This window comes from Ascidiella aspersa, chromosome 3, assembly GCF_963924565.1.
Source record: "Ascidiella aspersa chromosome 3, kaAscAspe10.2, whole genome shotgun sequence".
Lineage (NCBI taxonomy): Eukaryota > Metazoa > Chordata > Ascidiacea > Phlebobranchia > Ascidiidae > Ascidiella > Ascidiella aspersa.
The window spans coordinates 27,319,695-27,344,300 of NC_139449.1; the positions used below are offsets into that span (position 1 = coordinate 27,319,695).

Here is a 24,606-nt window from a genome sequence, read left to right on the forward strand (position 1 = left end):
CAAAACAAATCAACAACGTGTATTGATGCTCGTTACAGCGAATTTTAAGGTTGGTTATGTTTCTTTGAAATGGTAATATGATGATAATAATAATTATTGTATAATATGTTTTGTAAATAATAAAAACCCAAAGTTTATAGAAACTATAGATTTTGATAAAACCTACATTAGTCAGCTAGTTAAAATTAGATTTGTATACACTAGTGTGAAACATTTTAATTTTCGAATCACACCTTTAAAAAAAGTTTTATAAGCCCATTTATCGTCACATGTAATGTTATTCAATGTTTAGGTTTTTATAAATGGTTCGCAGGGTTAATTTTTAAAAAGATTCCATTGGCATTTTCTACAATTTCATATTTTTAACAACAACGCAAATCAAATACTTCTGCGTCGAGACTAAGGTTATTACCCGAATAGCCAGCTGATCTTACAAAGACACTCGTATTCAGATATTTTTCCAGGAAACTGCTAATTGTTTATTTCAATAAGTGTGAGGTTACTGCACAAGAGAATGCCTGAAGCCCTTGACAATGGAAAACCGGTATAATATATAGTTCCGTAGAATAACGATTAAAGAAAAGCGTGTCGCACTAATTTTATTTCTCCCACGACAAACTACTGGACCAACATCTCTGTGTGCTGTAAATACGATTTTTCCTGGCTAACTGCCAAGTTGGCCCTGATTTCTTTTAATTCTTTACATGGCGAATTTAAAGTTGGTTTCTGTGTGGATTGGGATTTTTATTGGTAAGTAACTTTGTAAATGTGGCTTAGACATCTATATACGTTGTAATTTTAATATTGTATACTTACGTTTATTTTAACATATTTAACCCATTATTTGTTTTTGTTGCAGTTTACACTGAATGTTCTCTATTTCTACCTTCAATTTCTCAGTATGGCGTTACTACCGGCCAAAGTGGTAATTTATTTACACTTACATGAACTCGAATGTGAAATAAATTGTACAAACGGAAAAATTGGACCCAAATCTAAAAACTTGGCTTCATTACAGCTGCACAATTTTTAGGCTTAAAAAAACTGAGTATCCAAGGGATTATTCCATGGTGCAGGCCAAACAATTCAACTGTGAAGTAGAAATCTATATCTCATTCTTTATCTTTACTATGTACCACTTTATTTAGATAGCTTTTTCCATTCAATGGGTTTGCCCTACATTAATTACCACCTCAAAAGTTTTTTAGACCACTAGTATTATCTGTACCACATGTAAAACCACTGCTTTGCAGATATAGATTAAAACCTAAAATCATATAATAAATTCTGCAAATCAAATTCCGTCAAGTGCAAAATAAAAAAGCTGCCGAATAACCCCGGATATCAAATGACGTTATTCAAATGCACTTTTATCAAACTTATTCATTAGACCTGTAAAAGAAATTCAAGTGTCCCCTTTTTTATTTACAATGGTAAACCTGCCTTTGGGTTTTTGTATATTGGGAAATTCAAATTACAGTTAAGATTGGACTTCAAGCTATTTTTATTCCATTTGTTTTCAGGTTGCACTTCATCACAGCTACTGTACAAAACTGAAGGTGTCATTGCGTATCAATCTAACAATACAGTCGGCCATGTATGCTGGATTATCAAACTGCCACAAATTCAATATGTAACAATAAGGTATGCATGTTGGAAATCACTCTATGAACAATATATAGTTTTAATAATTTAAAGGAAATATTGTTAACATCAACACTATTGTCTTGTGCCTTAATGACTATCTTTCATTTTTCAGGGCATCTTATCTTCATATAGAACATCAAAACGCTAGAGACTGCAGTAATTATTTGCGTATTCAAGGAAACTCACAGTATAATGGCAATGGTAAGTTCTATTTTTTGTTTAGTTGATATTTATTTTATTTTTTATTTTATTCGTTTTTTGACAAAAAAAACTGTAATTAGTATTTTGTTTCAAAATTTATCAATAATAATATTCTGTAAACAAAGGTTTTTTAATATATATTTTTTGCATTTCTAGTTCATGTGCGTTACTGGTGCGGAAACAGTTTACCTGGTGTAGCTGTTTTCTGGTCTGAAAGGGTCCTAATAGAATTGGTTGTTAAAGATATACAGTACAGTGCACCAATGTTTACGCTGAACTACAAAGTTGGTATGTATGATATATTTTGTACGGGTGTTTGTTAAAGAGTAATAATTTGTATTTCCGTTGCCAAAATGCATAGATACATTTAGATCAGGGGTGGGCAATTATTTTTTACACAGCAGGATGAGAAACTTAAAATGTTGTGGCGGGCCGGATTAAAAATAGGATCTCAAATACACGCAATATGACGCTATAAAACAAATAAACTAACAAACTTTTTGATACCTGAATTGTGTGCGAATGTTCAGTTTAAGTCGAATTTAAAGAAAAAAAATGCATTGCATTTGTTTTAAAATGTAAACATTAATGTGGACTTACAGGGAGACGTGACCCGTTTATCAAGTTATTAGGCACGATCCTCAAAATTAGGGTTAAAATTTGTAAAAAAAAATTGCACAAAACTTACAATGTATTTTTTGCTTTAGAGGGTTTAAGTTCAAATATGTAGCAACTCACCCTTGTTTTCGTTTAGCTTGTGTATACAAAAAAAATAAGCTGGGGGCCCGGAATAAAGTGTTTGGCGGGCCGGATCCGACCCACGGGCCATATGTTGCCCAGGTCTGATTTAGATGGTATTCCTTTGTTTAAAATTATTTTTTAATATAGAGGGGGTAACAAAAAGTCCTTTCACCCTATTTTCCTAAGTGTAATGTGGCGCAAGCTTTTTGGATTCACTTTATTTGATTAACACTTGCAGATGACATTTGTGCAATGCATCAGGAGATCCAGTCCTACACTTTCATAACCAGTGTTGGGTATCCCAATTCTGTGCAGGCTGACTGTGCCTGGACTATTTCCTTGGATCCTGACGCTGGGACTTTGCCATTGGAATTTGAACTCACTGACTGCCAACTGCTTGGCACCAGTTGGATTTACATTTACGATGGTTTAAACAGTTCAAGTCAGCTTTTGTGGTAGGTTTGTGAGTTTATTTAAATGTTGTATTATAATTGTAAACAGATGATTAGCAATACTGTCAACCCTTCATAATGACTTCGTTTTCCGAAAAAAATGCCTAATGTTTAATAATATTTTTGCACGTAGGTGCTGCCTGTAGGAGTGTAGGTGTACAAAACATTTTTAAAGCAAGGCATTAAAAATTTTGTAACGTAAAATTAGGGTTGGCAAGCCTGTCAATTGACCGGTCAAATACGACCGCACTTTATTTAACTGGTCAAATACTCATATTGGATTCCAATGTTGTAAATTTTTCAAGGGTTGTTTTTGTGATATAAGTTTTTAATAATACTTTTTTAAAGAGTTAAAATATAAAATCGAAGTGTTTGTAATAGCAAAATAGATTTATTTTGTTTAGAATAAATCCAGGTAAATGATAAATCGCGTTTGCCATAAAAGAAAACACTAGTTGGGGTATACCACAATCTGAGGCTACTTAGAAACTTAGAAGAGACAAAAGTTGTGACAAGTGTTAGCAAAGTCATTAACTTTCCTTGCTAATATTTAAACTACAATTGGTTCAAGCAACCACAAGACTGATATTTTTACAAATAAGTTGTTTAAATGATTTCAATTTGATATTGTGATTCTGTGAAAAAATAATTGTGTATCAGGGGTACTTCATTGTTCAACCACAGACAAAGTGCCCAGGGATGTTTCTTTAGTATGAGCCAAGTAAACTGCTACTAGACTGTGACATTATTTTTGTGATGTACACAATGTTTGTACATGTTTGACAAAAAAAAAACTTTAATTTTAAAAGTTGGTGTTTAATCTTGTAAATAAACATTTATTTCATACACAATGCCCATATATTTTTAACAGCCATTTGCAAAAAAAAATTATTGGTTTCTGTTTTGTCATGTAGTTTGAATGCTCGTTGTTCACTTGGTGGACCCCCATACAAATCTGTACTCATATAAACTACTTACTCTGTACAAGCTCTAAAATTCTTATTAAAACTTAATAAAAAAAAATATGCACAAACTAAATGTATTTTGTAAGTCAATGATTTTAAAGTATGTTTATATTCAGACCCCAATAACAAAAATTAAAGAAGCTTTTTATGTTCTTCTGGCCATGTTAATATATTTTTTTTTTATATATATGTTTGTAGCACTTGACCAATGACTAGATGCTTAATTGCTTATGTACAAACTAATGATATTTAGGAGCAGCAACTGCATCGATGTATCCCAGCGCACACTTGGTGATAGCTTGGGCAGTGTTACCACTACAGGTCCCCATATGTTTGTTCAGTTTATAAGCGGTGGTGGTTGGCCATTCAAAGGATTTAATGCCACAGTCAAAGCTAAAGGTAAGTTTTTTTTTAATGTGTATCAATTCTAATTCAAGCATTTTAAATACAGTGTTTGCTTTTTGTAAAATGCTTTTGTCATTAAATGGTATTATTTTAGGTTATTGCCTGCCAGGGACATTTTCTTGTGGCGATCAGGAATCTTGTTACACTGCAGAGCAGAAATGCAATGGCAATCGTGACTGTCCTTCTGGTTTCGACGAATTAAAATGTGGTATGTTGTAATTTGCCAATTAAATCTGGCAAAAAAATTAGGTTCCTCTACACGTTTTCTTCTTTCTAAGGTAAATAATTGAAAGGTTTAGAAAATAAACTTGCCTAATGCACTGGATTGGTCTCTCTTTTACATGGTATTTGTTTAAAGATCAATTTTCTTCAAAGATTAAAACGCATTTGACTTTTTTAATTCTTCAAAATATAATTAAACATTTGTAAATAGAAGGTTTACATCATTCTCATGTGTATTGATTCAAGACAATTTGCGGAAGAGTACAACCTGTTTTTGCGCCCGCTAGACACGCCACTTTGGTAAAATAATGTATTATGGCGACTTGAGCCATTACAAAACCAAAATCCTTTTCTGTCAGTTAGCGGTCGATAAAAATTTTGTAGCTTCACCAACTCCAATTTCCAGGTGACTGCGCAGAAGGACTGTTCAATTGCGGGGATGGAAACTGCTATTCTACCCAGCAGTACTGCGACGGCAAGGCGCACTGCAGCAACCGAGCCGACGAAGCACATTGCAGTGAGTACCGCAGGATACTTGTCGAAAATGTGTCCCACTTTAGAGTTTTGTTTGTGCCCCTTGTACTAATAGTACTGAAGCAGTTGACCAACAAAAGCGTTTCTTAAATGGTGTTGGCGTCTTTTGTTTTAAATATTCTTATTTGATAAAGGATAATTTAAAATGCGCTTGATGTATGTTTATTTCAACCCGAAATGAGTGCATAATTTTTTTTTTCGACGTGATATAAAAAAAACGGCTTGCCGCGTTTTGAAGTCTTAACAACATAAAAGTTGATTTAACGAAAACCAAATACATATAGGCTCAAGGCTGGCACTGGACCGCGCCTGTGGCAGTGTTATGTCCTTCTATTGATTTGACTGACAGTGACGTAGGCTTGCTTTACCCGACACATCGTCGTTGTTAATGCGTCGTGGTTCACAACATAAATGTCGATGACGCTTTTGCGTGACGCGGCTCGACGAATAACGCGTTGCGCCCTATCTTTACAACGAATAGCCAAGTCGAACAAATGTAGCTACAACTTGTGTAACTGTCTTTGACGATCTCTATAGACACCGAAATAGTGCACTGTTTGCCGTTGATATGCACTTATATTTTACAATGTGTGTCGCTGGCCGTTTGTGCTAACGCGTTGGAAAGCCAAAGCGGAGAAATACATCATCTAGGCCAGTAGTCGTAAACACTTCAATCACTCACGCGCCATTGCTTTACGGTTTAAACGGAAGGCGCTTGTCAGTGAGACAACAAAGTGAATAAGCGTTTCAGTCGCACCGCCGTCAGCATCCAAATGCGTTAATTCACGTGTAAATGTAACACGTACATGGCGCCCCGTTGTAAAAGCGACAAGCGAATAAAAAGACGCCCAGTAGCATCGTACCGCGAAGCAAGTACTTTGGGCACATACAATATGCATGTTTGTTGTTGTAAGGAGCCTGACGAAAACGGTTAAAAAAACACAATAAACGCTATTGCAGGAAATAACATAAGCACTTATAAAACCCGTAACGTCAAAACGCAATAAAAGGCGGTTTCAGTTGTGCGTTGTTGTTGATAAACTATGCAATTATAAAGAGGGTTCTTCCGACAATTATTTATTCTGTACCGACGTTTCGATAACGTATCCAGGTAATCTTCATCAGGGCATATAAACTTGTAACCTTGCAGAGGTATATATACAGTGAAGAAAAAACGACGAAAAAACAAGGTGGCAAAACGAGGCGAAAAAAAGGAAAGTAGGCAATATTTACAAATGCTATCAACACTAATGTTTTTTAACTGATAGAGTGACACCTTACAAAAAATCACATAACCCGTTGTGGTTCCTTATCATCAGCGAAAACCATGTATTTCTGTTTCTCCAGTCTGTATTGTCAAAGAAAATTAGCCAGACAAAATCCGATTCAAATATGAACAACACGATAGTTCAAAACATGCTTGTTGCTTGCCTTGAGAAGACGTTTAAAATTGGCCATGTTTCTTGGCCCCCCGGAGAACACCCTATTGCTCCATGGGGAATAATGATATATTGATTTGCACCAGGGATCACAAAACTTTTCACAGAGGCGAGATATTGCGGTCCAGAAACAAAATTTTGTTCCGAATTCTATAGACTACGTACAGTTGTATACAGACGTGGGCAAACTGCGGCTTGCGAGCCGCATTCCGTTCTTTTATATGTTTTTGTGGCTGTTTTACTTTAAAAAAAGGATATCTAAAAAAATTATAGACAAGTGTATCGCATACTTAACTGTATGTTTTCGTTTATTATTAGTAATAATTTCATTGTGGCAAAATAGTATTTTTTTTTATAGAACCCATTATAACACTAGTTTACACTGTGATGTAACAATGTATAGTTTAACTGCCTTAAAGAACAAAACTATATAAAAAAATGACAGTGTTTATCATTTATTTCTATGTTTTGAAATATCAGTCGTGGTTTCCAAAGCCCACTCTCACGTAATGGTACAAAAATAAACTTTCTTTTATTTTACCATTGCATGTAACCCTTAAAACACTTGAATTTAAAAATACCGCTCGCGTTGCTGAAAAGTTGCCCACCCCTGTACTAGATTACAAAAAGAACATAATAATTGATTACATCAGCCTTTTGTTTTGATTTGCATACTGTCAACTTTTCCGTTAATAATTTGTTATGGCATTAAGACGCGGGCCCTAAGTCTTACCCCCACGAGTCAATAGTGACCTGCGGCCGGGTCCCGTGTTCGTTGACCGCTACTTATTTTTATCTATTACGTCCCATCAAACGAGTAGAAACATTTGCCGAACCGAGTCCACTTTGTAAACTTTCCCCGTCTTTTAAAGAACACTGCGCACCGGGCGCCTTTCAGTGCCGCACCAACAAGAACTGTATCTTCGAGCGGTGGACCTGCGACGGAACGCCCGACTGCTTGGACGAGTCGGACGAAGAAGGATGCGTTTGTAAGTTTACTTGGAAGTCGAATACACACTGAAATTGCCAATTCATAGCATACTTCGCAAACCCTTATTGAGCGTTGGGGCTTATTTTGACTGTTTGGTATAGAATATTTTAAATACCCTGAAGTTAAATAATGCGCCGAACTAACCTGCGTAAAATTCTGATTCGGGGTGCTCTGCAATTTTTCCGGTGTGATGCTCTGAACCTGGTTTGTAGTACTAGCATTGGCTTAGTAAATGTCCCATCCTGGTTCATTTAATTATCAAGGCAACATTACCTTGCCTAAAAAGGTAATGTTTCCAACCAAATTGTTTTCGACAAGAAACAACAAGTCTACGCCTTAGGCTAAAATGATATTATTGAGATTGAGCCATACTGTGGACAACACTTTTACGATATCTAGATTGTTCCGCAAATTCAGCTACGAAACTATTGATATTCCTGTAGTTGCGTTATAACCCCAAATAACCCTTTGTGTTGCTCACAGACTCGGCAAGTCGCCAAGTGGTGACCGCGGCCATCGTCGGATCGTTGGTATGCGGTCTACTGTTGGCTGTAGCTCTCGGCTGCTCCTGCAAGCTTTACACGTTACGAAGCGCCACGCGGAACCGGAGGACCAGACAAGTGGTGCCCACGCCACTGGGACGTATTGCCCGGGTGAGATAGAGATGTCGGTTTATTTCGGAGCACTACGTTCCCCCGATTATTTGCAAAATAATATAAGGGTTGCCTCAAAGTCTTTGAAGTTTTAAATATTGCCATGTAAACGAAACGTAGTTCTGGGCAAATTTGTGAAACAGGGGTTGCTATAGGTAAGATTTTTCCAACTCGTACACATTTTTATCGATTTTTCAGAAAATCCACGGTAACTTAACACTAAATTCAAAGGTATTTTAACACTAAAAGCGAAACGACCAGGTAATAACTTAAAACCAAAGTTCAAAAACAAGACCTCTACAGGTTTGCCACAAAGCCTTTGGATGTCATTGAATTGGTTTATGTATTGAAAAGTCTTTGAAAACCTTTTATATTTTACCAAAAGTACTCGAATATTCTTTGTATTTTTATTTTATGTCCTGCCTAAGCTATTTGTTTTTGAAAATGCGTTTAGGTTTTTTTACGTCGAGCGATCCACTTGAAGGTCTTAAAAAATTACCAATTTTAATTGAAAAGACTTTGAATGTGTTTATTTTATAAAAGTGTGTGGCAACACTGTACAACAGAAACCTTTACAATGAATAGCTTGTCGTCAGCTTTAACGGCCCGATCCGGTTTTTCTCTAAACCGCATCGAGACAAAGTCCATCTCATGCTACTTTGTTGATATACATTCTGTTCGGACATCGATTTAATTCTCGGAATTTCTCACTTTATTTAACGCTGTGCGTGACTTTTTGATAGCTTCTCGTAGATTTTGATGTAAATTCTTCCCAGTGTCCAATATTGAGTTATTGCGTGTTGTTCCTGAAAACCGTTTGTTGTTATTGGTGCCACGACAAAAGGTTTTCTTCAGTCGCAAGACTGCCACCTGATTGTTGTTAAATCAATAAAAAAGCAACAAAACAGCAGCAGCTTAACGTCCACCCTCTCTTCCCGACAACAGCAACTTCTACAGCGTGAAGCACCGCCTTCCTACTCAATGACGGTGGACGGAGTGGACAGCGACAGTCCCGACTCCTCGCTGAGAAGGAGCTCGGGCTCACGCCAGCGGCGTCGCGGGAACAGGGAGCGACGGAGCCGGCGGCGCAACCGGAACCGCGACCCGCAGATCAGGCGCGCCCGGCCCGACGTCGTGCCATCACCCCCGCACGGTGGCGCCGTGGAGCCGTCTCGCGAGGTTTGTCGCGTTTTGTTGTTTTTGGTGGTTTTGTAAATGAGCTTTTGATAGAGAACCTTCGGTTATTAACGATTAACCTTTGTTTTTATCTGGTTAAAGTCTTGTTTTTCCCACTAAAAATTCCTGAGAAAACTAGTAATTAAGGGTTACGGTTAACCTAAGGCCGATTTAAATCGCCTAATTCATTAAAATTTAATTCTAAAATATAAATCTGGCTGGTAATATTATGTCCGTTTTGCAACGGATATTAACACTTCAAAACAAATCTGTGCATACTTAATGCCCGAAACACCGCTCGACTTTATTGGTTAGGGCGCGGAACTACGGGTATGTTGTAGCACTCAGCAAACGTAAAGTACCTAGCGCATCAGGCAAAATAGTTTAGGATATATTTTATTAATTACAAACAGTTTCTCGTGACCCTAAACCAGGGGTTCTTAAAATGGGGTCAATGGACCCCTTGGGGGTTCGTGAACTAGTTTTAGGGGTCCATGAAGGCCTAATTGAAATATTAGTGTATATTTGAAAAGTAATCAATTTTTCAAAGAAATAGTTTAAAATAAAACGTTTCTGCACTGAATGTATTTTTGTTGTGTTTCACTTTCACATGTTTTGGTCTGGAAATAGCAGATTTCTAACGTCTATTGATAATGTAACGTCGATTTATGGCGTAACATATAAAATTTCTTGCCTACCCTGGTCCGTGCAAACCAAAAATAGATTGTAGGGGTCCGTCGTAATAAAAGTTTAAGAACCACTGCCCTAACCGTTTGAAGTATAACGTTTTATTTAATCGACATCTATAGGACGCTTCATTCACCAACGCTACACATCAATTACATAAAACTACCTTTTTTACTCAGCAGAGCGACAGTCGCACAGACAACGTGGTCCAGGCTCCTCCCACCGTCCCTCCTCCCATTCCAAGAAGCGCTCCCGACCCTCCCCCGCTCCCTCAGCACAACTCTCCCACGACAACAACCTCTTCCGCAACCAATCCACCTCAAACAAGCGAAGGGTCATCGAGCGCCGAACCTCAAAGCGGCGGTAACGCAAATCCCCCCGAAACCGAGCAAGCTCCTCCTCTTCCAAAGAAAAGAAGAATCCGACCGGTTCTTGTCGAAGCTCCTTGCAATGACCAGATGGTGGAGGATATTCCCAACTGTGTCTACCCGAATCCTCCAGCTTATTCGGATATCACGGATGCCCGGAGCATGGGGGACGGGGATCCTCCCGCGGAAAATTTCCAGGAGAACGCGATCCTTGAGGAGCGCAGCCACCAGCCGCGGAATCTTCTCCAGCGTCTCGTGTATCGCTTGAGTCCGAACAAGTCTCCCGGATTCTGGGGGAGTCTCTTCGGAAGATCGAACGCCTACCGTCCCTTCCACGAACTCGAGCAGCAAGCGGACTCTGTGAGCGCGGAGAGCGACAGCGTGCTCTCCATGTCCATGATGACGTCAGTGGCGGTGAATTCACCCCCGTCCACGTCACGCGTCTCCCCTCCGTTTCACAGCGAGCCATCCGGGAGCAAGATCCATCATCATCCTCCTCTTGTGGATCTTACAGTGAGCGATGACGAAGAGGACTCCTTCGACCACCATCTCCCGCATCCGACCAACTTACGTCATCCTTTTGAGATGACCAACATCCAACGAAGGGAGGCGAACTCGCATCGGAACAACGCGCACTCTTCCAGTACTTCGTCGCTCGCTTTTCGAATCGGAATGAGCTCGCAAACCGACGATTCCGCTTTTAATATGCAAACCTCGCAGTCCTGATTTTCCTTTTCTATTCTTTTATTCTGTCGCGTTGTTTCGTTGCTTGTTTGCTTCCCCGGCACTCGTGACACAGTTTCTTACGCAAAGTTTTTATGTAAACGTTGTGCGTCTTTTTTTATGAAAACGACGTTTATTCTATCACTTTTTAGCTAGGCTGTGGCACTAGTCTCACAACTCAATTATGTTATCCTGTGACTGTTTTTGTCGTAGACTTTTAAAATTAGAACCAAGACAGATTTAGTTTTCGCGCTACTAAAACCAAAATCTTCATCTGTGTTAGATTTTAGCTTTTTCTGTTTCAAAATAAACATAACCACTTTACTAGTAGTAGTTGTAAAGTCTTTGGTTTGTTGATGTAAAGCATATGTCTCTGAGTTAAAAGCGGATGGGCTTGTAAAAAAGCACCTGTACCCTTCAGTTCTTGCCTCGCACGATTGGCGATTTTAAAATATATACTTTTACCCGCTCAAAATCGCCGTAAATCGTTCGAAAGATGCCACTCAACTCCTGTCGTACAATTTTTCCTTCTGTTTTTACCAAGATCTAGAAATAGACACCTGTTACTTATTGTAAGGGCAACCTATATCATAAAAAAAAACTGTAAAATTGTGATTTTTTCGCACTTTTCATTTCAAGCGTTTATTCCTGATCTGTGTCGGGCGAATCCTGTTTTCACTAAACACCTTTACTGTAAGTTAATCAACAAGGCTGGTGTTTTATATGTTGTTACCCCCTTTTTATAAGAATGAAGAGTGTAAGCACCGCCACATTGTGCAATCGAACGAAACGGCCCATAAAGTTTCCCGTTTCCCTTTTTTACCAAGTTTGTTTGTTGCACTTCGTAGTGTGGTTGAATGGCTCAAATTATCAAATTATCAAATACGAAACGGCCGATATCCTTAATATAACGGAATATTGAAAAAAAAACGTTAAAATAGAGCGAGCGTGTTTTTTACAGCGTTGTCGATTTTTCGACGGTAAAAAATGACACTAGGTTTATTTCGCCTCTTTCTGATTTTGCGTTAAAATGATACATTATATAGCCTGTTAGTGATAATTAGTGGGCGCAAATTCACCGCTGAGATTTATCGCTTGTCCTGTGTTTTTTGCTCCAGTCATCTCTTCGTTAGCGTATCTATCATGTCAGTATTGCGTCAGCCGTTTCTCACTGATCAAAGAAAAATCGAAAAAGAAGATCGTCTTGTTTTTTTGAGCCTTTTAGTGCAATGAAAACCATGCTACTGCTACTGCTCGCAATGCCTGATTTCGGTGACTAGTCGATTTTTAAATGAGTTACTGAATGGTTACAGAGATGTAAAACCGAAAATGGTTAGAAATTTAAAATAAAAATCTTCAACATTGGACAAATATCATACCTTAACTGACAAAGGATAGAAGGAAACAGTTTATCGTGCAATTCTAGTTACCAGTGGACTGCAAATCCGCTTGGAATTATAAACAGAAAAACATCGCTTTGTGTTGTTTAAAATATTAGTAACCGTGACGGAAGAAAATTCGTACGCGCTTATGACACACATGTTGGTTGTATTACTTATTACACACATCACGTCTGGAAAAGTTAAAGTATGACACAATATCTGGCGGGTCATTCAACTTGAAAATATTTGCACAGACACTTGAAAACTGCGTTGTAAAACTAATTCACACTATACTTTACGTGGGCAGCGTTACATGACGCTGGAATTTCGTAAAAGTATGAAATAATTTTTCAAATTTATTTTTTTAGAACCATGCATTATATTGTGATCAACTATCACCGAATACGCGACTGTCAATCAAAGATTCGCAATGAGTAAAGCCAACCTTTTTTACAACAGAAATTAAATTTAGAAAAACAGCAAAAACATTTTTTTTAATTAAAAAAACTTTTAATATATTGCTTGTTTTATTGTTACTTTTGTGAAAGCGAAAACCTTTTCTTAACCACTAGTTTGACTTTGATTAGGCCTGGCTGCAGGAAAACGTAAGGCTGTTGTTGTTATTGTACGACATTTTTGGCTGTTTAAAATCAAGCCAACTTGGTGTATGGAAGCGTCGACCGGTCGCGTGTTACCTTGACCTAAACCGTAGACTTTAGCCTCGTAAAAAGGTGCAGTTTAATGCGTTAACCTCCAACTCGGGTCGTGCAGTCGCCTTAATGCGTGTCATATCGCGCTGGCCGCAGAAGTGAAAAGCAAACAGCGCCCGGGTTGCGAAACACGACATTTTACTCTGTGTGCTCTGCGCCGAGCGAAAAAATGAAATAATCACCCGCGAAGTTTATCCGCTGTCCGTATTCGCCGGCTCATGCAGTCTCCGTAATTGGCAATTAGTGTCGGCGCACTTTCAGAAAGTGGCCGCTTTTGGTAACTCAGATTAGCGATACGGGTGTTGCTTGCCTAAACTAACACGTGAAAATATATAGGTAAACAAAAACATGTTTTAAAGCGATATAATACGGGTTGAAAGTAAAATTTTATTTAGAACAAAGGAAGTAAAATCAATCAGTTTCTTTTGGTTGCTATTATTGAGTGCCACCCTAAATTTCGATGATGAACAGGTGATTTCTTTTATACAGAGAAGTTGTTTATTTTCCATCACAAGTAAGGTAATTTGATTATTAAACTAGATCCCAACATGGGAGTTATTAAATATGTACAGACACATAAAGTAGGATAAAGAAATTCAGAAAACTTCGTACTTATTACCGGCTTACCGCCTTAGGTGGATCAATTGAAAATCAGTTTAAAGCAATTTCGCAAACGTACGAAAAAAACTTAGTTTAAAAGTTGCAACATTGACCTACCGACGCTACCCCGTCGATATAAATAATAAATGTTAAAAAAAACGTGATTTTTTTGCTCGAATTGTCACAAATAAAGAGCATGTTACCAATATGGCAAAAAAAAAACTAAGGTGGATCCTCAGCTAAAGGGTACTCTCAACTATAAATAAAAATGACACTAAAGAAAAGCCACTAATGCCTCGCCGCGTTACTCTTTTTTCTTGTACTTTTGTTACGCAGCCTTTGTATTGTTAACCTTTAAACTTTGCTGCTGGAAAGCAAGATGACCGAGCCGAAGATGAACGGCGAGAAAACCGAGCTGGGAATTTACGATAACGCCGGCTTCCAGGGTGCTCCGGACGACGTCGTGATCAAAACGAACAAGACGAGGCGGGGAAGTGACGATGACAGCGAGGCAGGGTCGAGCGTCGACGTTTTGGACGGGCGCGACATCGGCATGGGCGCCCATGTGGCCGAGGAAAAGGGCGGCCGGCCCGCCTGGGACAACCAGGTCCAGTTCTTGCTGGCCTGCATCGCCTACGCAGTCGGCCTGGGCAACATCTGGCGCTTCCCCTATCTGGCGCAGACTTATGGCGGAGGTGGGCGAATCGCTTGTTTATTTGTATGGCATTTATATGTATTTGTATGGCATATATACTGAACTGGTGGAAAAGCAAATCAGTTCCGACAAGGATGTGCATTTTCTACGTCGCATCGATTGGGTATTAGTAGAAAATACTGCCCAGTTTCAGTTTATACCTTTTGAAAATGTAGGCTACCACAATTTATTTAAGAGAAAACATTCTAGAATTTATAGGCAATGTAAAAGATAATACCATGCTAAGAGCTGAAACAATATTCGGGCAATTCTCCATAATCGAGCCAATAGAGTGCTATAAATGTTTTTTTTTCTCCAACGTACAGTTCAAAATTAAAAAAACACAGGCAAACTGTTGCGTGATGTAGCACCTTATCTGCAATTTGTTTGCTGTCTAAACAAAATATGGCATCCCGAAAAGTGTAAAGCACTCAATTTACCATGCATAAATCGTTATGACGCATGAGTTATTTAAGTTTTTAATGTCTAACAATGGATAAGCTGGTTTGTATTCTACAAGTTTGTTCTGTTCCTTACAGGGGCCTTCCTTATCCCCTACATTCTTATGCTGGTTTTCGAGGGGGTTCCCCTGTTCCTTCTCGAGCTGGCGGTTGGCCAGCGGCTCCGCCAGGGTTCCATCGGAGCCTGGATGCGGTTCCACCCGTACCTGGGCGGAATCGGAATCGGCAGCATGATTGTGTCTTTTATGGTGGGCCTCTACTACAACACCATCATCGCCTGGTGCTTCTGGTACATTTGCAATTCCTTCACGGTAAGTTTGAGCCGAAGTGTAAGGTGAAGTGATTTGCGAGATTGTAGGTGTGCCGGCTAAGCATTGCGTACGGTTAGTTGCAGATAAACAATTGGGGTTGTTTGATAATGAATTTCAAAGCCAAAAAGGTCTAGTAGATTGAAATTCATTATCAAGCTTCAATACAGATCCGTGCATAGTGTAGTCAACAATTAAGGTATTTTAGGTATTGCGATTGCTGAAATTTTGGACAGGTTGTTTCACAGACCGTACAATTCAGATGTAGGTTTTTTTAAAGAACTTTTTAACTAAAACATATTTGTTAGGCTCTTTTGAAGCCAAACATTTGTTAGGCTCTTTTTCAAGTCAAATAATACAAGGCGCTCTATTTGGCCATGCATTACGGACGAACAACCTAATTTCAAATGTAAATATGCCAGAAAATCAGTTTCGTTTTGGCTTTCTGCTTCCTTAAAACAACGCTTGTTAGATTATATTTTGTTTGTGTAGAACCGTTTATGCGGTCAAATACTGAGTCAGACAAATTCAAAAAATAAAAACGAAATAGAATGACGTATTTTATACAACACTTTACGCAAAACTCGGAAATGTTGATTGGCCGTTTTTGACGTTGGTTTTGCGAGCCAAATAGGTAAAGCTGTTTTAGGGGGATTATTCCTAAACACCATCAAACTTATTTTTTGTAAAAGTTATAAAGTAAAATTATGGTAACCCTATGCTAAATTAGTTGCTTTTATATTTTTTTCATTTTGTATTGCTTTACGTATAGTAACGATATTCCCTTTCAAGTGATTTGTAAAGGGGTCGTGAAGCATTAAAAAAATATTTGGGAATCGCCACGTGAGCTCTCACATTTGGGTAACGACTGGCTTCAATCAAATAAAGTAATAAGCCCGCCCACACTTGGTCATTTACCCTTAGGATCCGCTGCCTTACGCCAACTGCCCAATAAACAACGATTCGACGGGCTACGTTCAAGAGTGTGAGGCGAGCGGTGTTACGGACTACTTCTGGTACCGCGAAACCCTCGACATAACCCCGAGTATTGACGAAACGGGGGGCATCGTGTGGTGGATCCTACTCTGCCTCATCCTGGCCTGGACCGTCGTCTGGGTGGCCATGATCAAGGGCATCGAAAGTTCTGGAAAGGTCAGTGGCGTTTTTGTAAGACAGCGGGCGTCTAATCGCTATTCCAGCTTCTTGTAAAAACTTGACAACTTTGCCGTTCAGAATTTGCGGTAGTGTGTATGAGCCATGGATTTAGCTCTGTATAAGTGACAATATCCAAATGTTCAGAATAAGGTTGAACTGATGTAGACTTCTATCGACCTATAATATAATTAATCTGCCGCGTAAACAACGTACATAAAATCTATAAATTTCCGTTTTTCTTCTGGATTAAACTCATTTTAAACAGGGTAGTTTTTTGCTTAACAAACAAACAGAACGTTCGAAATAAAATCGACCATTAAAAACGCCTTTTAAACAAAATTATGTCGACTAAAAATGTACTCTGAATCTACGTAACCTTCGTTTTTGTTAAAGCTTTTTAGATAGATTTTAGTGTTGGTTTTCCTTGGGAAACCAACTGATTGTAAGCAAACTAGTTTGGGTTTAACATGTGCCGTGAATTAGATAAACAATTTTCATTTCTAGGCGATGTACGTCACTGCTACCTTTCCATATTTGGTTCTTTTTATTTTCCTCGTTCGCGGATTAACGTTGCCAGGATCAGGAGTGGGTGTCACCTACCTATTCACACCCGACGTAAGTATATTTATAGATATTGCTTTAGAATTTGCTGCGTGCGTGATTGAATGATTCGTTCGTTGATTTTAAAGCTTAATTCACAAAAACTATTTGCACTTTTAGCTCCTTTTAAATTTCGTATAAGAGAAAGTTAGGTGTATTTAGTTACCGAGTGGCCTTTCGCTTTTAAGTAAACTAGGGCAGTAAGAGCATTTTACATTGATTCTCAAGCCGAACTCTTGCCAAATACAAGCTCCCATTCTCTTATCTTGCCACCGACTTTTGTATTTGGCTAAAATTCTGATCAAAGTGCTAGGCGTGGTCATTCAACAAAATGCGTCATTTACAAAAGGGCTGTCTACATGGTCGAACAATGGAGGCATTAATGCAAGAAAATTCGTTCTAATGCAAACAACGATTGCATGATGCAACTTGCCATTTTCCCGAACGTGATCAGATGCATTAAAACATGACACACTTTACTTACATAGGTCTGCAATTTGTTTTGTACAAATGTGTTTCATTTTATGGTTGTATACTTGGTTGAAATTTTCTTGTAATTATTTTGAGTAGAATTATCCAGCACTGTTCTCCTCCGCATATACAATTGCAGTATTACTTCCTAATCATAAACCTTGAAGTTATATCGGTATCAATTGAACAAAAACAAAATCAAAGCGGGTTAACTTCTGCCGCCAGTGTCGCCAAAGAGCAACAAACTGTCACATCACGCGACGTTTTAATAGGAAATATAATATTTCGTTAGCTGTCCTGCGGCTGTTTTACTACGTCAGCCGCCAACGTTATTAATTAACCAACTTGGCTCGTCGCGGTGGCCTCGTAAAAATTTCCACAACAGTTCCATAGAATGTTGTACTTTTCCATGTCGTCGTTGTTTGCATTTGTCAAACTGTTTCACACGGCTGTGAACTGGTTTCCCCTGCCCTTTAATAAGCAAGTTCTAGTTTTGGGGGTGTCGAAACAAGTTGAGAATCTCGATTTTGGTAAGTAAGACATTAATACCAATGGCGTCTACATGAAGCCCCACACTTTTAACAACTTTCCATATAGTTTGGAATCCAGTCGGCTAACTTTAATGTGGCTGTGCAAACTTGTTGATTTCTGCATAGTAGTTTTCTTGATGACTTCAACAAGGAAGATACAGTTTGCGGATATCACAGTTGGGCTTCAGAAAGATATGTGTGGAATTTCAGGTCATGACCCCGGTTAAATTGCCAATGCTCTGTGTTCTGGACTGCAAAGTAAAAATAATCACACTATACTATTAAAATTCGGAACGAAAACTGTCGTGTCATTACACCCAGTTATGTGTGCACACAAGATAAGTTAGACGCTTATTGTGACACTGGCAACCCTTTACGGAAAACAAAATATTTTCGCCATTAGTTTAACCAGTTGCTCACGTATAAGTGTTTACCGTCCCCGTTACACAGTAATAGCATGTTGCGGCGGTTCGAGTGTTTGGCAGAATGCATGCAAGCTGGACCTTTGTTTTGGCCTTTGCTGAAGTGTTTTTAAAGCCTAGTTCGTCGAATTTACGCCGCAATTTACACGCCTTTTTATATGGTAATTGTGCTGTTAATAATCGTCGTCTTCGTCATGACTCACACTGGCTCTTATCTTAGGGTGCGTTCCAAGAGCCAATAATGCGTAGAATTGTTTGTAACACAAAGCACTGTGTAATGAAATGTCTGATACAGCTATAAGTAAGTGAAACCTTTCCGCTTTTCGCACACCACCGAACTGTTTTGTCATTCCAATGAATGGCTTAATTAAGCTTGAATTACCAAAAGCATGAAAGAACCGGAAGTTTTGAATTACTTTTTTGGGATTCGTTCTGTCTAAGTTTTAATAATAGAACTATTATCTCCAAAGTTATAATATAAAATCGCGATAAGTTTGACCAAGTATTCAGGTTTAAAGCCACCCTCACTCAATATCCTTTGTAAAAGTTAGCCACGGTTATATAACACTTGGGGCGAAAAGTCTGCTGTTGATTCGGTCGGAGCAATGCCGTTTGCCGACGACCATTTATTATCGTCAAACCATCCCCGGTGGTGCATAAAAGTTGCTGGTGCATCCGCGGTCGATGTGTACTTTACCGTCCGGCGGTCAATATTTGACGGTCGCGATTTCGGGCGCGGTTGGTACGACTTATAAATTCAGGCCAAGCCGACTTTATTTACCTCCAGTGGACAGAGCTAAATAGAGCGCCGCCACAACCCAAACATTCACTTGTGTATCTGACCTTTGAAGTCTGTACAGCGGTGCGTTTTCTTCATTTCTTATATGACAATGCATTATTTGGGATCTGATTTTTTCTCCTCTTTAAGGTGGGCGCAGATTGTTATGCGAAAGTTTTCTTTGTCATTTGCTTTTTGACCAGATTTATCGTACAAATTTTTAACCCTGTATGAACCACCATTGTTAAGTGCTCTGAAACTACGAGTTGCCCTCACGGTTAGGTAACGACTGGCTTATATCAAATAAGGTAATACGCCTGCCCGCAGCAGCACGTGTATACCGTTTTAGAAACACATTATAGGTCTTGAAGCCGTAAGTAAACGGGTCTATCCGGCATAATAATTTTTCTATACAAATACATTAAACACACGATTTACAACCGTATTTTACGCGCAGTTAGCCATCCTGGCCGATCCTCGAGTCTGGCTGGACGCGGCCACGCAAATCTTCTTCTCTCTCGGCCTTGGGTTCGGCGGCGTGATCGCCTTTGCCAGTTACAACCCAAAAAAGCAGGACTGCCAACGTGACGCTCTCATTATTGCTCTAACCAACTCCTTGACCTCCGTCTTCGCTTCGATCGTTATTTTTGCTGTGCTCGGCTACAAGGCCAACGTCCAGTACGAGGGCTGTCTTGACACGTGAGTTCCCCGCAGTGTTGCAATTAATTAAGTCAACGGCCCTACTTAGACTCGTTTAGGTGACTATTTTAACACAACTGAATTTAACTTTAGTCATTTCGGCAAATTATTCGAATACTGTACAGTTATTTCCCCCAATTTCGTATATGTTTACCAGTTGTTAGTTGTTTATTTAAATTTCGATGTAGCCTATACAAAATACTGCTTTGAACGGAAAAAGTTTACCAATTCAATAGGTTGCATTTATTGATGTTGAAAATGAATAAAGAGTTTTTCGTTCATTTAAAATGATATCTACTTCTGTATGGGCTTTATATTCTTATTACTTCTTACTACAACCCCCAATCATTATGTTCCAAAGTTACATTTGTTTTTTGTGACAATAACTGAAATGGCACTTGGGTACAACTTTTACCCAGACTTGAACTTTGTTATAAGTTAAAAACGACTTGACTTGGACTTGAGTTACTTATGAAATGAACACGATGCTGCACCCTCACCATTTACTAAAAAGCATTGAAACTCAGAGTGTCATTGAAACAGCGGCATAAGGCTCACATGATTATCTCGATTTAGGCCGGACCTATTAATAAAAATATTCTTCGGTCACAAAGATAAAGTAACTAAACATAAAGTGTTGTCTTTTCTATTTTGCTTATAATTTATCCCTATATCTTCACTTATAACTTAACTGTTAATTAAACTCTTAAGTTGCCATTCGTGACACCTCCAACTTCAACAAATTACTAAGCCGTCCAATACCGCGTCCCCACAGGTTGTAGTTTGGTGATTTATGCCTGTCGGTAGTGCTGCGCTATGTGTAGGCCTATATCTAATTTTGGTGTTATTTTAATATGGTGTTAGTCCTATAAATATGTTACTATACAAAATTCCTATATAGATATTGTTGTTGTAGGTTTTATTAAGTATTCCCTACACGAATTCTGGCATCAGAACATTTCAACCAATCATGAAAATAATCGTTTTTTGCGGCGTTTTATGTAGAAACATAAACATACTTCTCGGAACGTACGAACTTCCCGAGGGAAGCATCACGTATGAAAACTACGATCAGCAACTAGTCGACTTAAATAACACATCAAACTGGGAAGGCAAGAGTATTACCATCGAGTCTCTCAATTTAACGACATGCGATGTGCAGGAAATTCTCAGCGAGGTTACTTTACGTGTTCTCTTAATACAGAATATGTTATCAATATTTATCCTATAGAAAGTTGTCGTTTGCTTTGAGCCGCTAGTTTTAGTAATAACAAAATGTCTGTGATTTATAGTTTTTAATTTTGGTAGTGTTTAAATCCTTTACGGATCTCTGGAAACAAATTTAATACAGAATCATTCACATAGAAATAAAAGATTACTAAGATGCGCCCTTACTTGTGTTTATTCAGGGCGTAAAATTACAAATTTTAACTCAGGCGTCGCAAGGAACTGGTTTGGCGTTCATTGTTTTCACCGAGGCCATCATTAACATGCCTGGCAGCCCGGTCTGGTCGGTTCTCTTCTTCCTTATGCTGCTCTCACTGGGACTTGGCTCTATGTTTGGCACCGTGGAGGGAGTCGTAACGCCACTCTTCGATCTCGGTCTTAAAGTGCCCAAGCCTGTATTAACAGGTAACGTTAAAGTTGCGCAACATTGACCTCGAGCTTCCGCAAACCATTGACAGAATAATGTGGTGTATTAGTGAAAATTGGGAATGGCGAAAAATATTATCGTAACAACTTTGTACTTTATATAAAACAGGGATTCTTAACTTTTGTTACCGCGGACCTCTAATATTTCGTGTTGTTTCGCTTGGACCACGGTAAGCAAGAATTAAACTAAAATGACGTCATAAATTGACGTCACATTACAAATAGACCTCACAAATATGCTGCGTTCGCTCTAAAAAATGTGAAAGTGACATGTAGGCTTAATAAATTCCATTTATTTTATTTTATTTAGGAATGGTTTGTCTCGTGTCCTGTGCGATCGGAATTATTTTCTGCACGCGAGCTGGAAACTACTGGGTGGACATCTTCAACAACTACGCCGGGTCGATTCCTTTGCTGGTGATCGCTTTCTTTGAGATCACGGTCGTGGCGTGGGGATACGGATTAAAAAAGTAAACGACCTGAAATGTTGTCCTACTCCTGTATTATTATATGTTTAAGAGGTCAAGTGATATTATCCATACTTGTTATACAGATACATCGTGTTAATACTTTATGTCTATTTGTCCTACTTTTGTAGTAACAAATTTATTTTTTCTGTTAAAATGTGTTTGTGTTCTAACACCGTCCAAAGAAAAAAACAAAAAACATTAGTATTCAGTACACACCAAAAACCCAAAGAACGAAGTCGGTTTTTGTTTATTTGAGGGACTTCAAGGGTTTACCTTTCTATATTATCACTGATGCAAACAGTTTGTGATTTTGTTCTTTAAAACTTCGTGCTGTTACACTACGACAGTTTGAAAACAGTTTCGCCATCAAACACCGTATATTGTGTTTATTAGTTTCGAGGAAGACCTAACCTGGATGATCGGACCTCCCAAGTCGATTATGGGTCACATCCTTTACTGGTACTTCCGGCTTTGTTGGCTAATTATCTCGCCAGCCATTCTCATTGCGGTGACCGGTGCATACCTCTACACCACCATCGTTGGGGTTTTCGAGTATCCCGGCTGGGACGGCGATGTAAGTATTCGCGGAGTTTCAAATAGAAAGGAAAAATATATATTAAAAAATAAGTATTGGTTGGTATGTTGCACGGTATAGGTCTATCTGCAGTATGCACAGGTGAAAAGCGATTTGGCATCTGGAATCTCGCCATTGAATTGCCCTGCGTTTCAATTTGGTGTTTAACGCCACACAGTTGACAAATTGGATTTTCCTGGCCCAAGCCTATATGTTGACATAATAAGGTTTGGCCCCTTTGTTACATGTGGCCTTCTGTTTGCTTCCGTCTACGTTTCTCTGAATAATTTTGATGATCCGTGCGCGGACAAATTGCGGTTTGTTGGGAGTGGTGAAATGTATTTCAGCTACCGAAATGCATATGACCATATGTGTTTAGCTTAGGCACGCCAAATCGAATTATAAAGGTCAATAGGTCTTGCCGCATTTTTCCGCCGCATTTTTCTTAACTCCGTCAAGCTCATATACCTTTCGGTCTTAATCAAACTAATTCATATTATAAGTACTAAGATAAATATATTTCGCCAAAAAGATATATTTTCGCTAAAAAGATCATCTTCAGTCTCTTAAATCGAATAAATTAAAATAAAAAAATTAGGACAGAAACAGTTTACAGAATGTGTTCATTTTTCTTGAAGGGCGATATCTTATTTATAAATATTAAGTTTGTCATCCATTTACGTTTACTCTATTTTTTGTGTGCAGGGATCCACGACGACCTTGCCCTATCCTTGGTTCGCCATCTTGGTCATCGTACTGCTTATCGTGCTGCCCTGCATCTTCATTCCCATCAAATGGATCTACAGCTGGATAAAGTGCCGCTACTTCGGAGGGGAAGAGCCCAAGGGCCTTCTAGTCGACAAGGACTGGAAGAAGTTCTGGGGCCACATGGCCTTCTGGAAATACAAGCCCGAATAAAGCGCATGATCACATGTGCGCTTCTGATTGGACGCGTCGCGCGGCAAAGAGATTGTCTTCTCTTTTTTCTGTCCGCTGCGGCTGCCAATCTCATGACTCAAACTGCACTCATCAGGATGACGAACGCAGTACAACCGTGTTTGGAAATCTGGCCGTCTGCCATCGGAAATTAGTTATTCATTCCTCGTGTAAGCCTCTTACTGTCTCACGAGCATTTCGCTACACATTAACTGGGTCGGGTTGTTGTTTGCGACATGTTTGTTGGATGATCCTCTGACAACATTTAATTAGCTATTGTGAAATAAGTTTATTTTTCATTTATTTAGTTTTACGCTTCGGTTGCATTATTGGCCTAGGTAGGGGTATATTGGTGTTTTCTCGCACTTTCTATTGTTTTGAAATGAGTATTAAAGTAAAAATATTACTGCGACTATGTTGTTTAGATATCCATTTTCATTACGTTGCCCTGCTTTTACTTGTAGAAGATGAAAGCCATGGGCGCCAGTAGAAGTCAACTGTTTGACAACTAACGCATTAAAATATATCCAATTTTGATTTGAATTTTTTTGGAAACAATAACGTCCATATGAAGCGTTTAAAGATGATTCATACCGGTTATCAAACTTCTGCGGGCGCCCTTGTACATATTTGTCCGACGTTCGAGTCTAACTTTATTTTACTGTACCTCATATCGGTGTCAGCGTGCCAACTGCGAATGGATATTAGATTCCATCACGTGAAATGCGACAATAAAACGTTGTAAATTGCGACGGGATCCGTCGGTCAACAAGTTTACGATGTAGTGTGCCCTGAACTGCAGGCCGTCAAACGAAAATGTCCTGTTTTTCTGCGCGCGCTCCTCGCCAAAACCACTCCCAGATCATTCGTCTTCTTTTCGAGTCAAACAGGACAAAAGAAAAGTTTTCCCAAACTTCTCACAAAACCTCGCTGTGCCAACATCATAAAAAATTCCCGAT

The 24,606-nt window shown here is 38.9% G+C and overlaps 2 protein-coding genes across 3 annotated transcripts; both read left to right on the plus strand.

Moving 5' to 3' along the window:
* Window positions 1–499: 499 nt before the first annotated feature.
* On the plus strand, window positions 500–12,361 carry LOC146161268 (uncharacterized). Of its 2 annotated transcripts, none has more exons than XM_083384281.1 (13): window positions 500–750; window positions 860–925; window positions 1,524–1,644; window positions 1,760–1,848; window positions 2,005–2,136; window positions 2,828–3,044; window positions 4,260–4,405; window positions 4,506–4,619; window positions 5,040–5,150; window positions 7,479–7,595; window positions 8,081–8,250; window positions 9,196–9,429; window positions 10,293–12,361. In XM_083384281.1, the coding sequence occupies exons 1-13, from the start codon at window positions 705–707 to the stop codon at window positions 11,205–11,207; spliced, it is 2,478 nt and encodes an 825-aa protein (XP_083240407.1). In that variant the 5' UTR covers window positions 500–704; the 3' UTR covers window positions 11,208–12,361. The 2 variants fall into 2 exon arrangements, with proteins under 2 accessions (XP_083240407.1, XP_083240408.1); XM_083384282.1 differs by having other exon boundaries at window positions 10,296–12,361.
* Window positions 12,362–14,428: 2,067 nt separating this feature from the next.
* Window positions 14,429–23,629, plus strand: LOC146161269 (sodium- and chloride-dependent transporter XTRP3-like). Its single transcript, XM_083385120.1, has 10 exons — window positions 14,429–14,591; window positions 15,130–15,362; window positions 16,284–16,511; window positions 17,019–17,133; window positions 19,777–20,014; window positions 21,020–21,191; window positions 21,451–21,646; window positions 21,978–22,137; window positions 22,531–22,711; window positions 23,417–23,629. The coding sequence occupies exons 1-10, from the start codon at window positions 14,450–14,452 to the stop codon at window positions 23,627–23,629; spliced, it is 1,878 nt and encodes a 625-aa protein (XP_083241246.1). The 5' UTR covers window positions 14,429–14,449.
* Window positions 23,630–24,606: the final 977 nt, after the last annotated feature.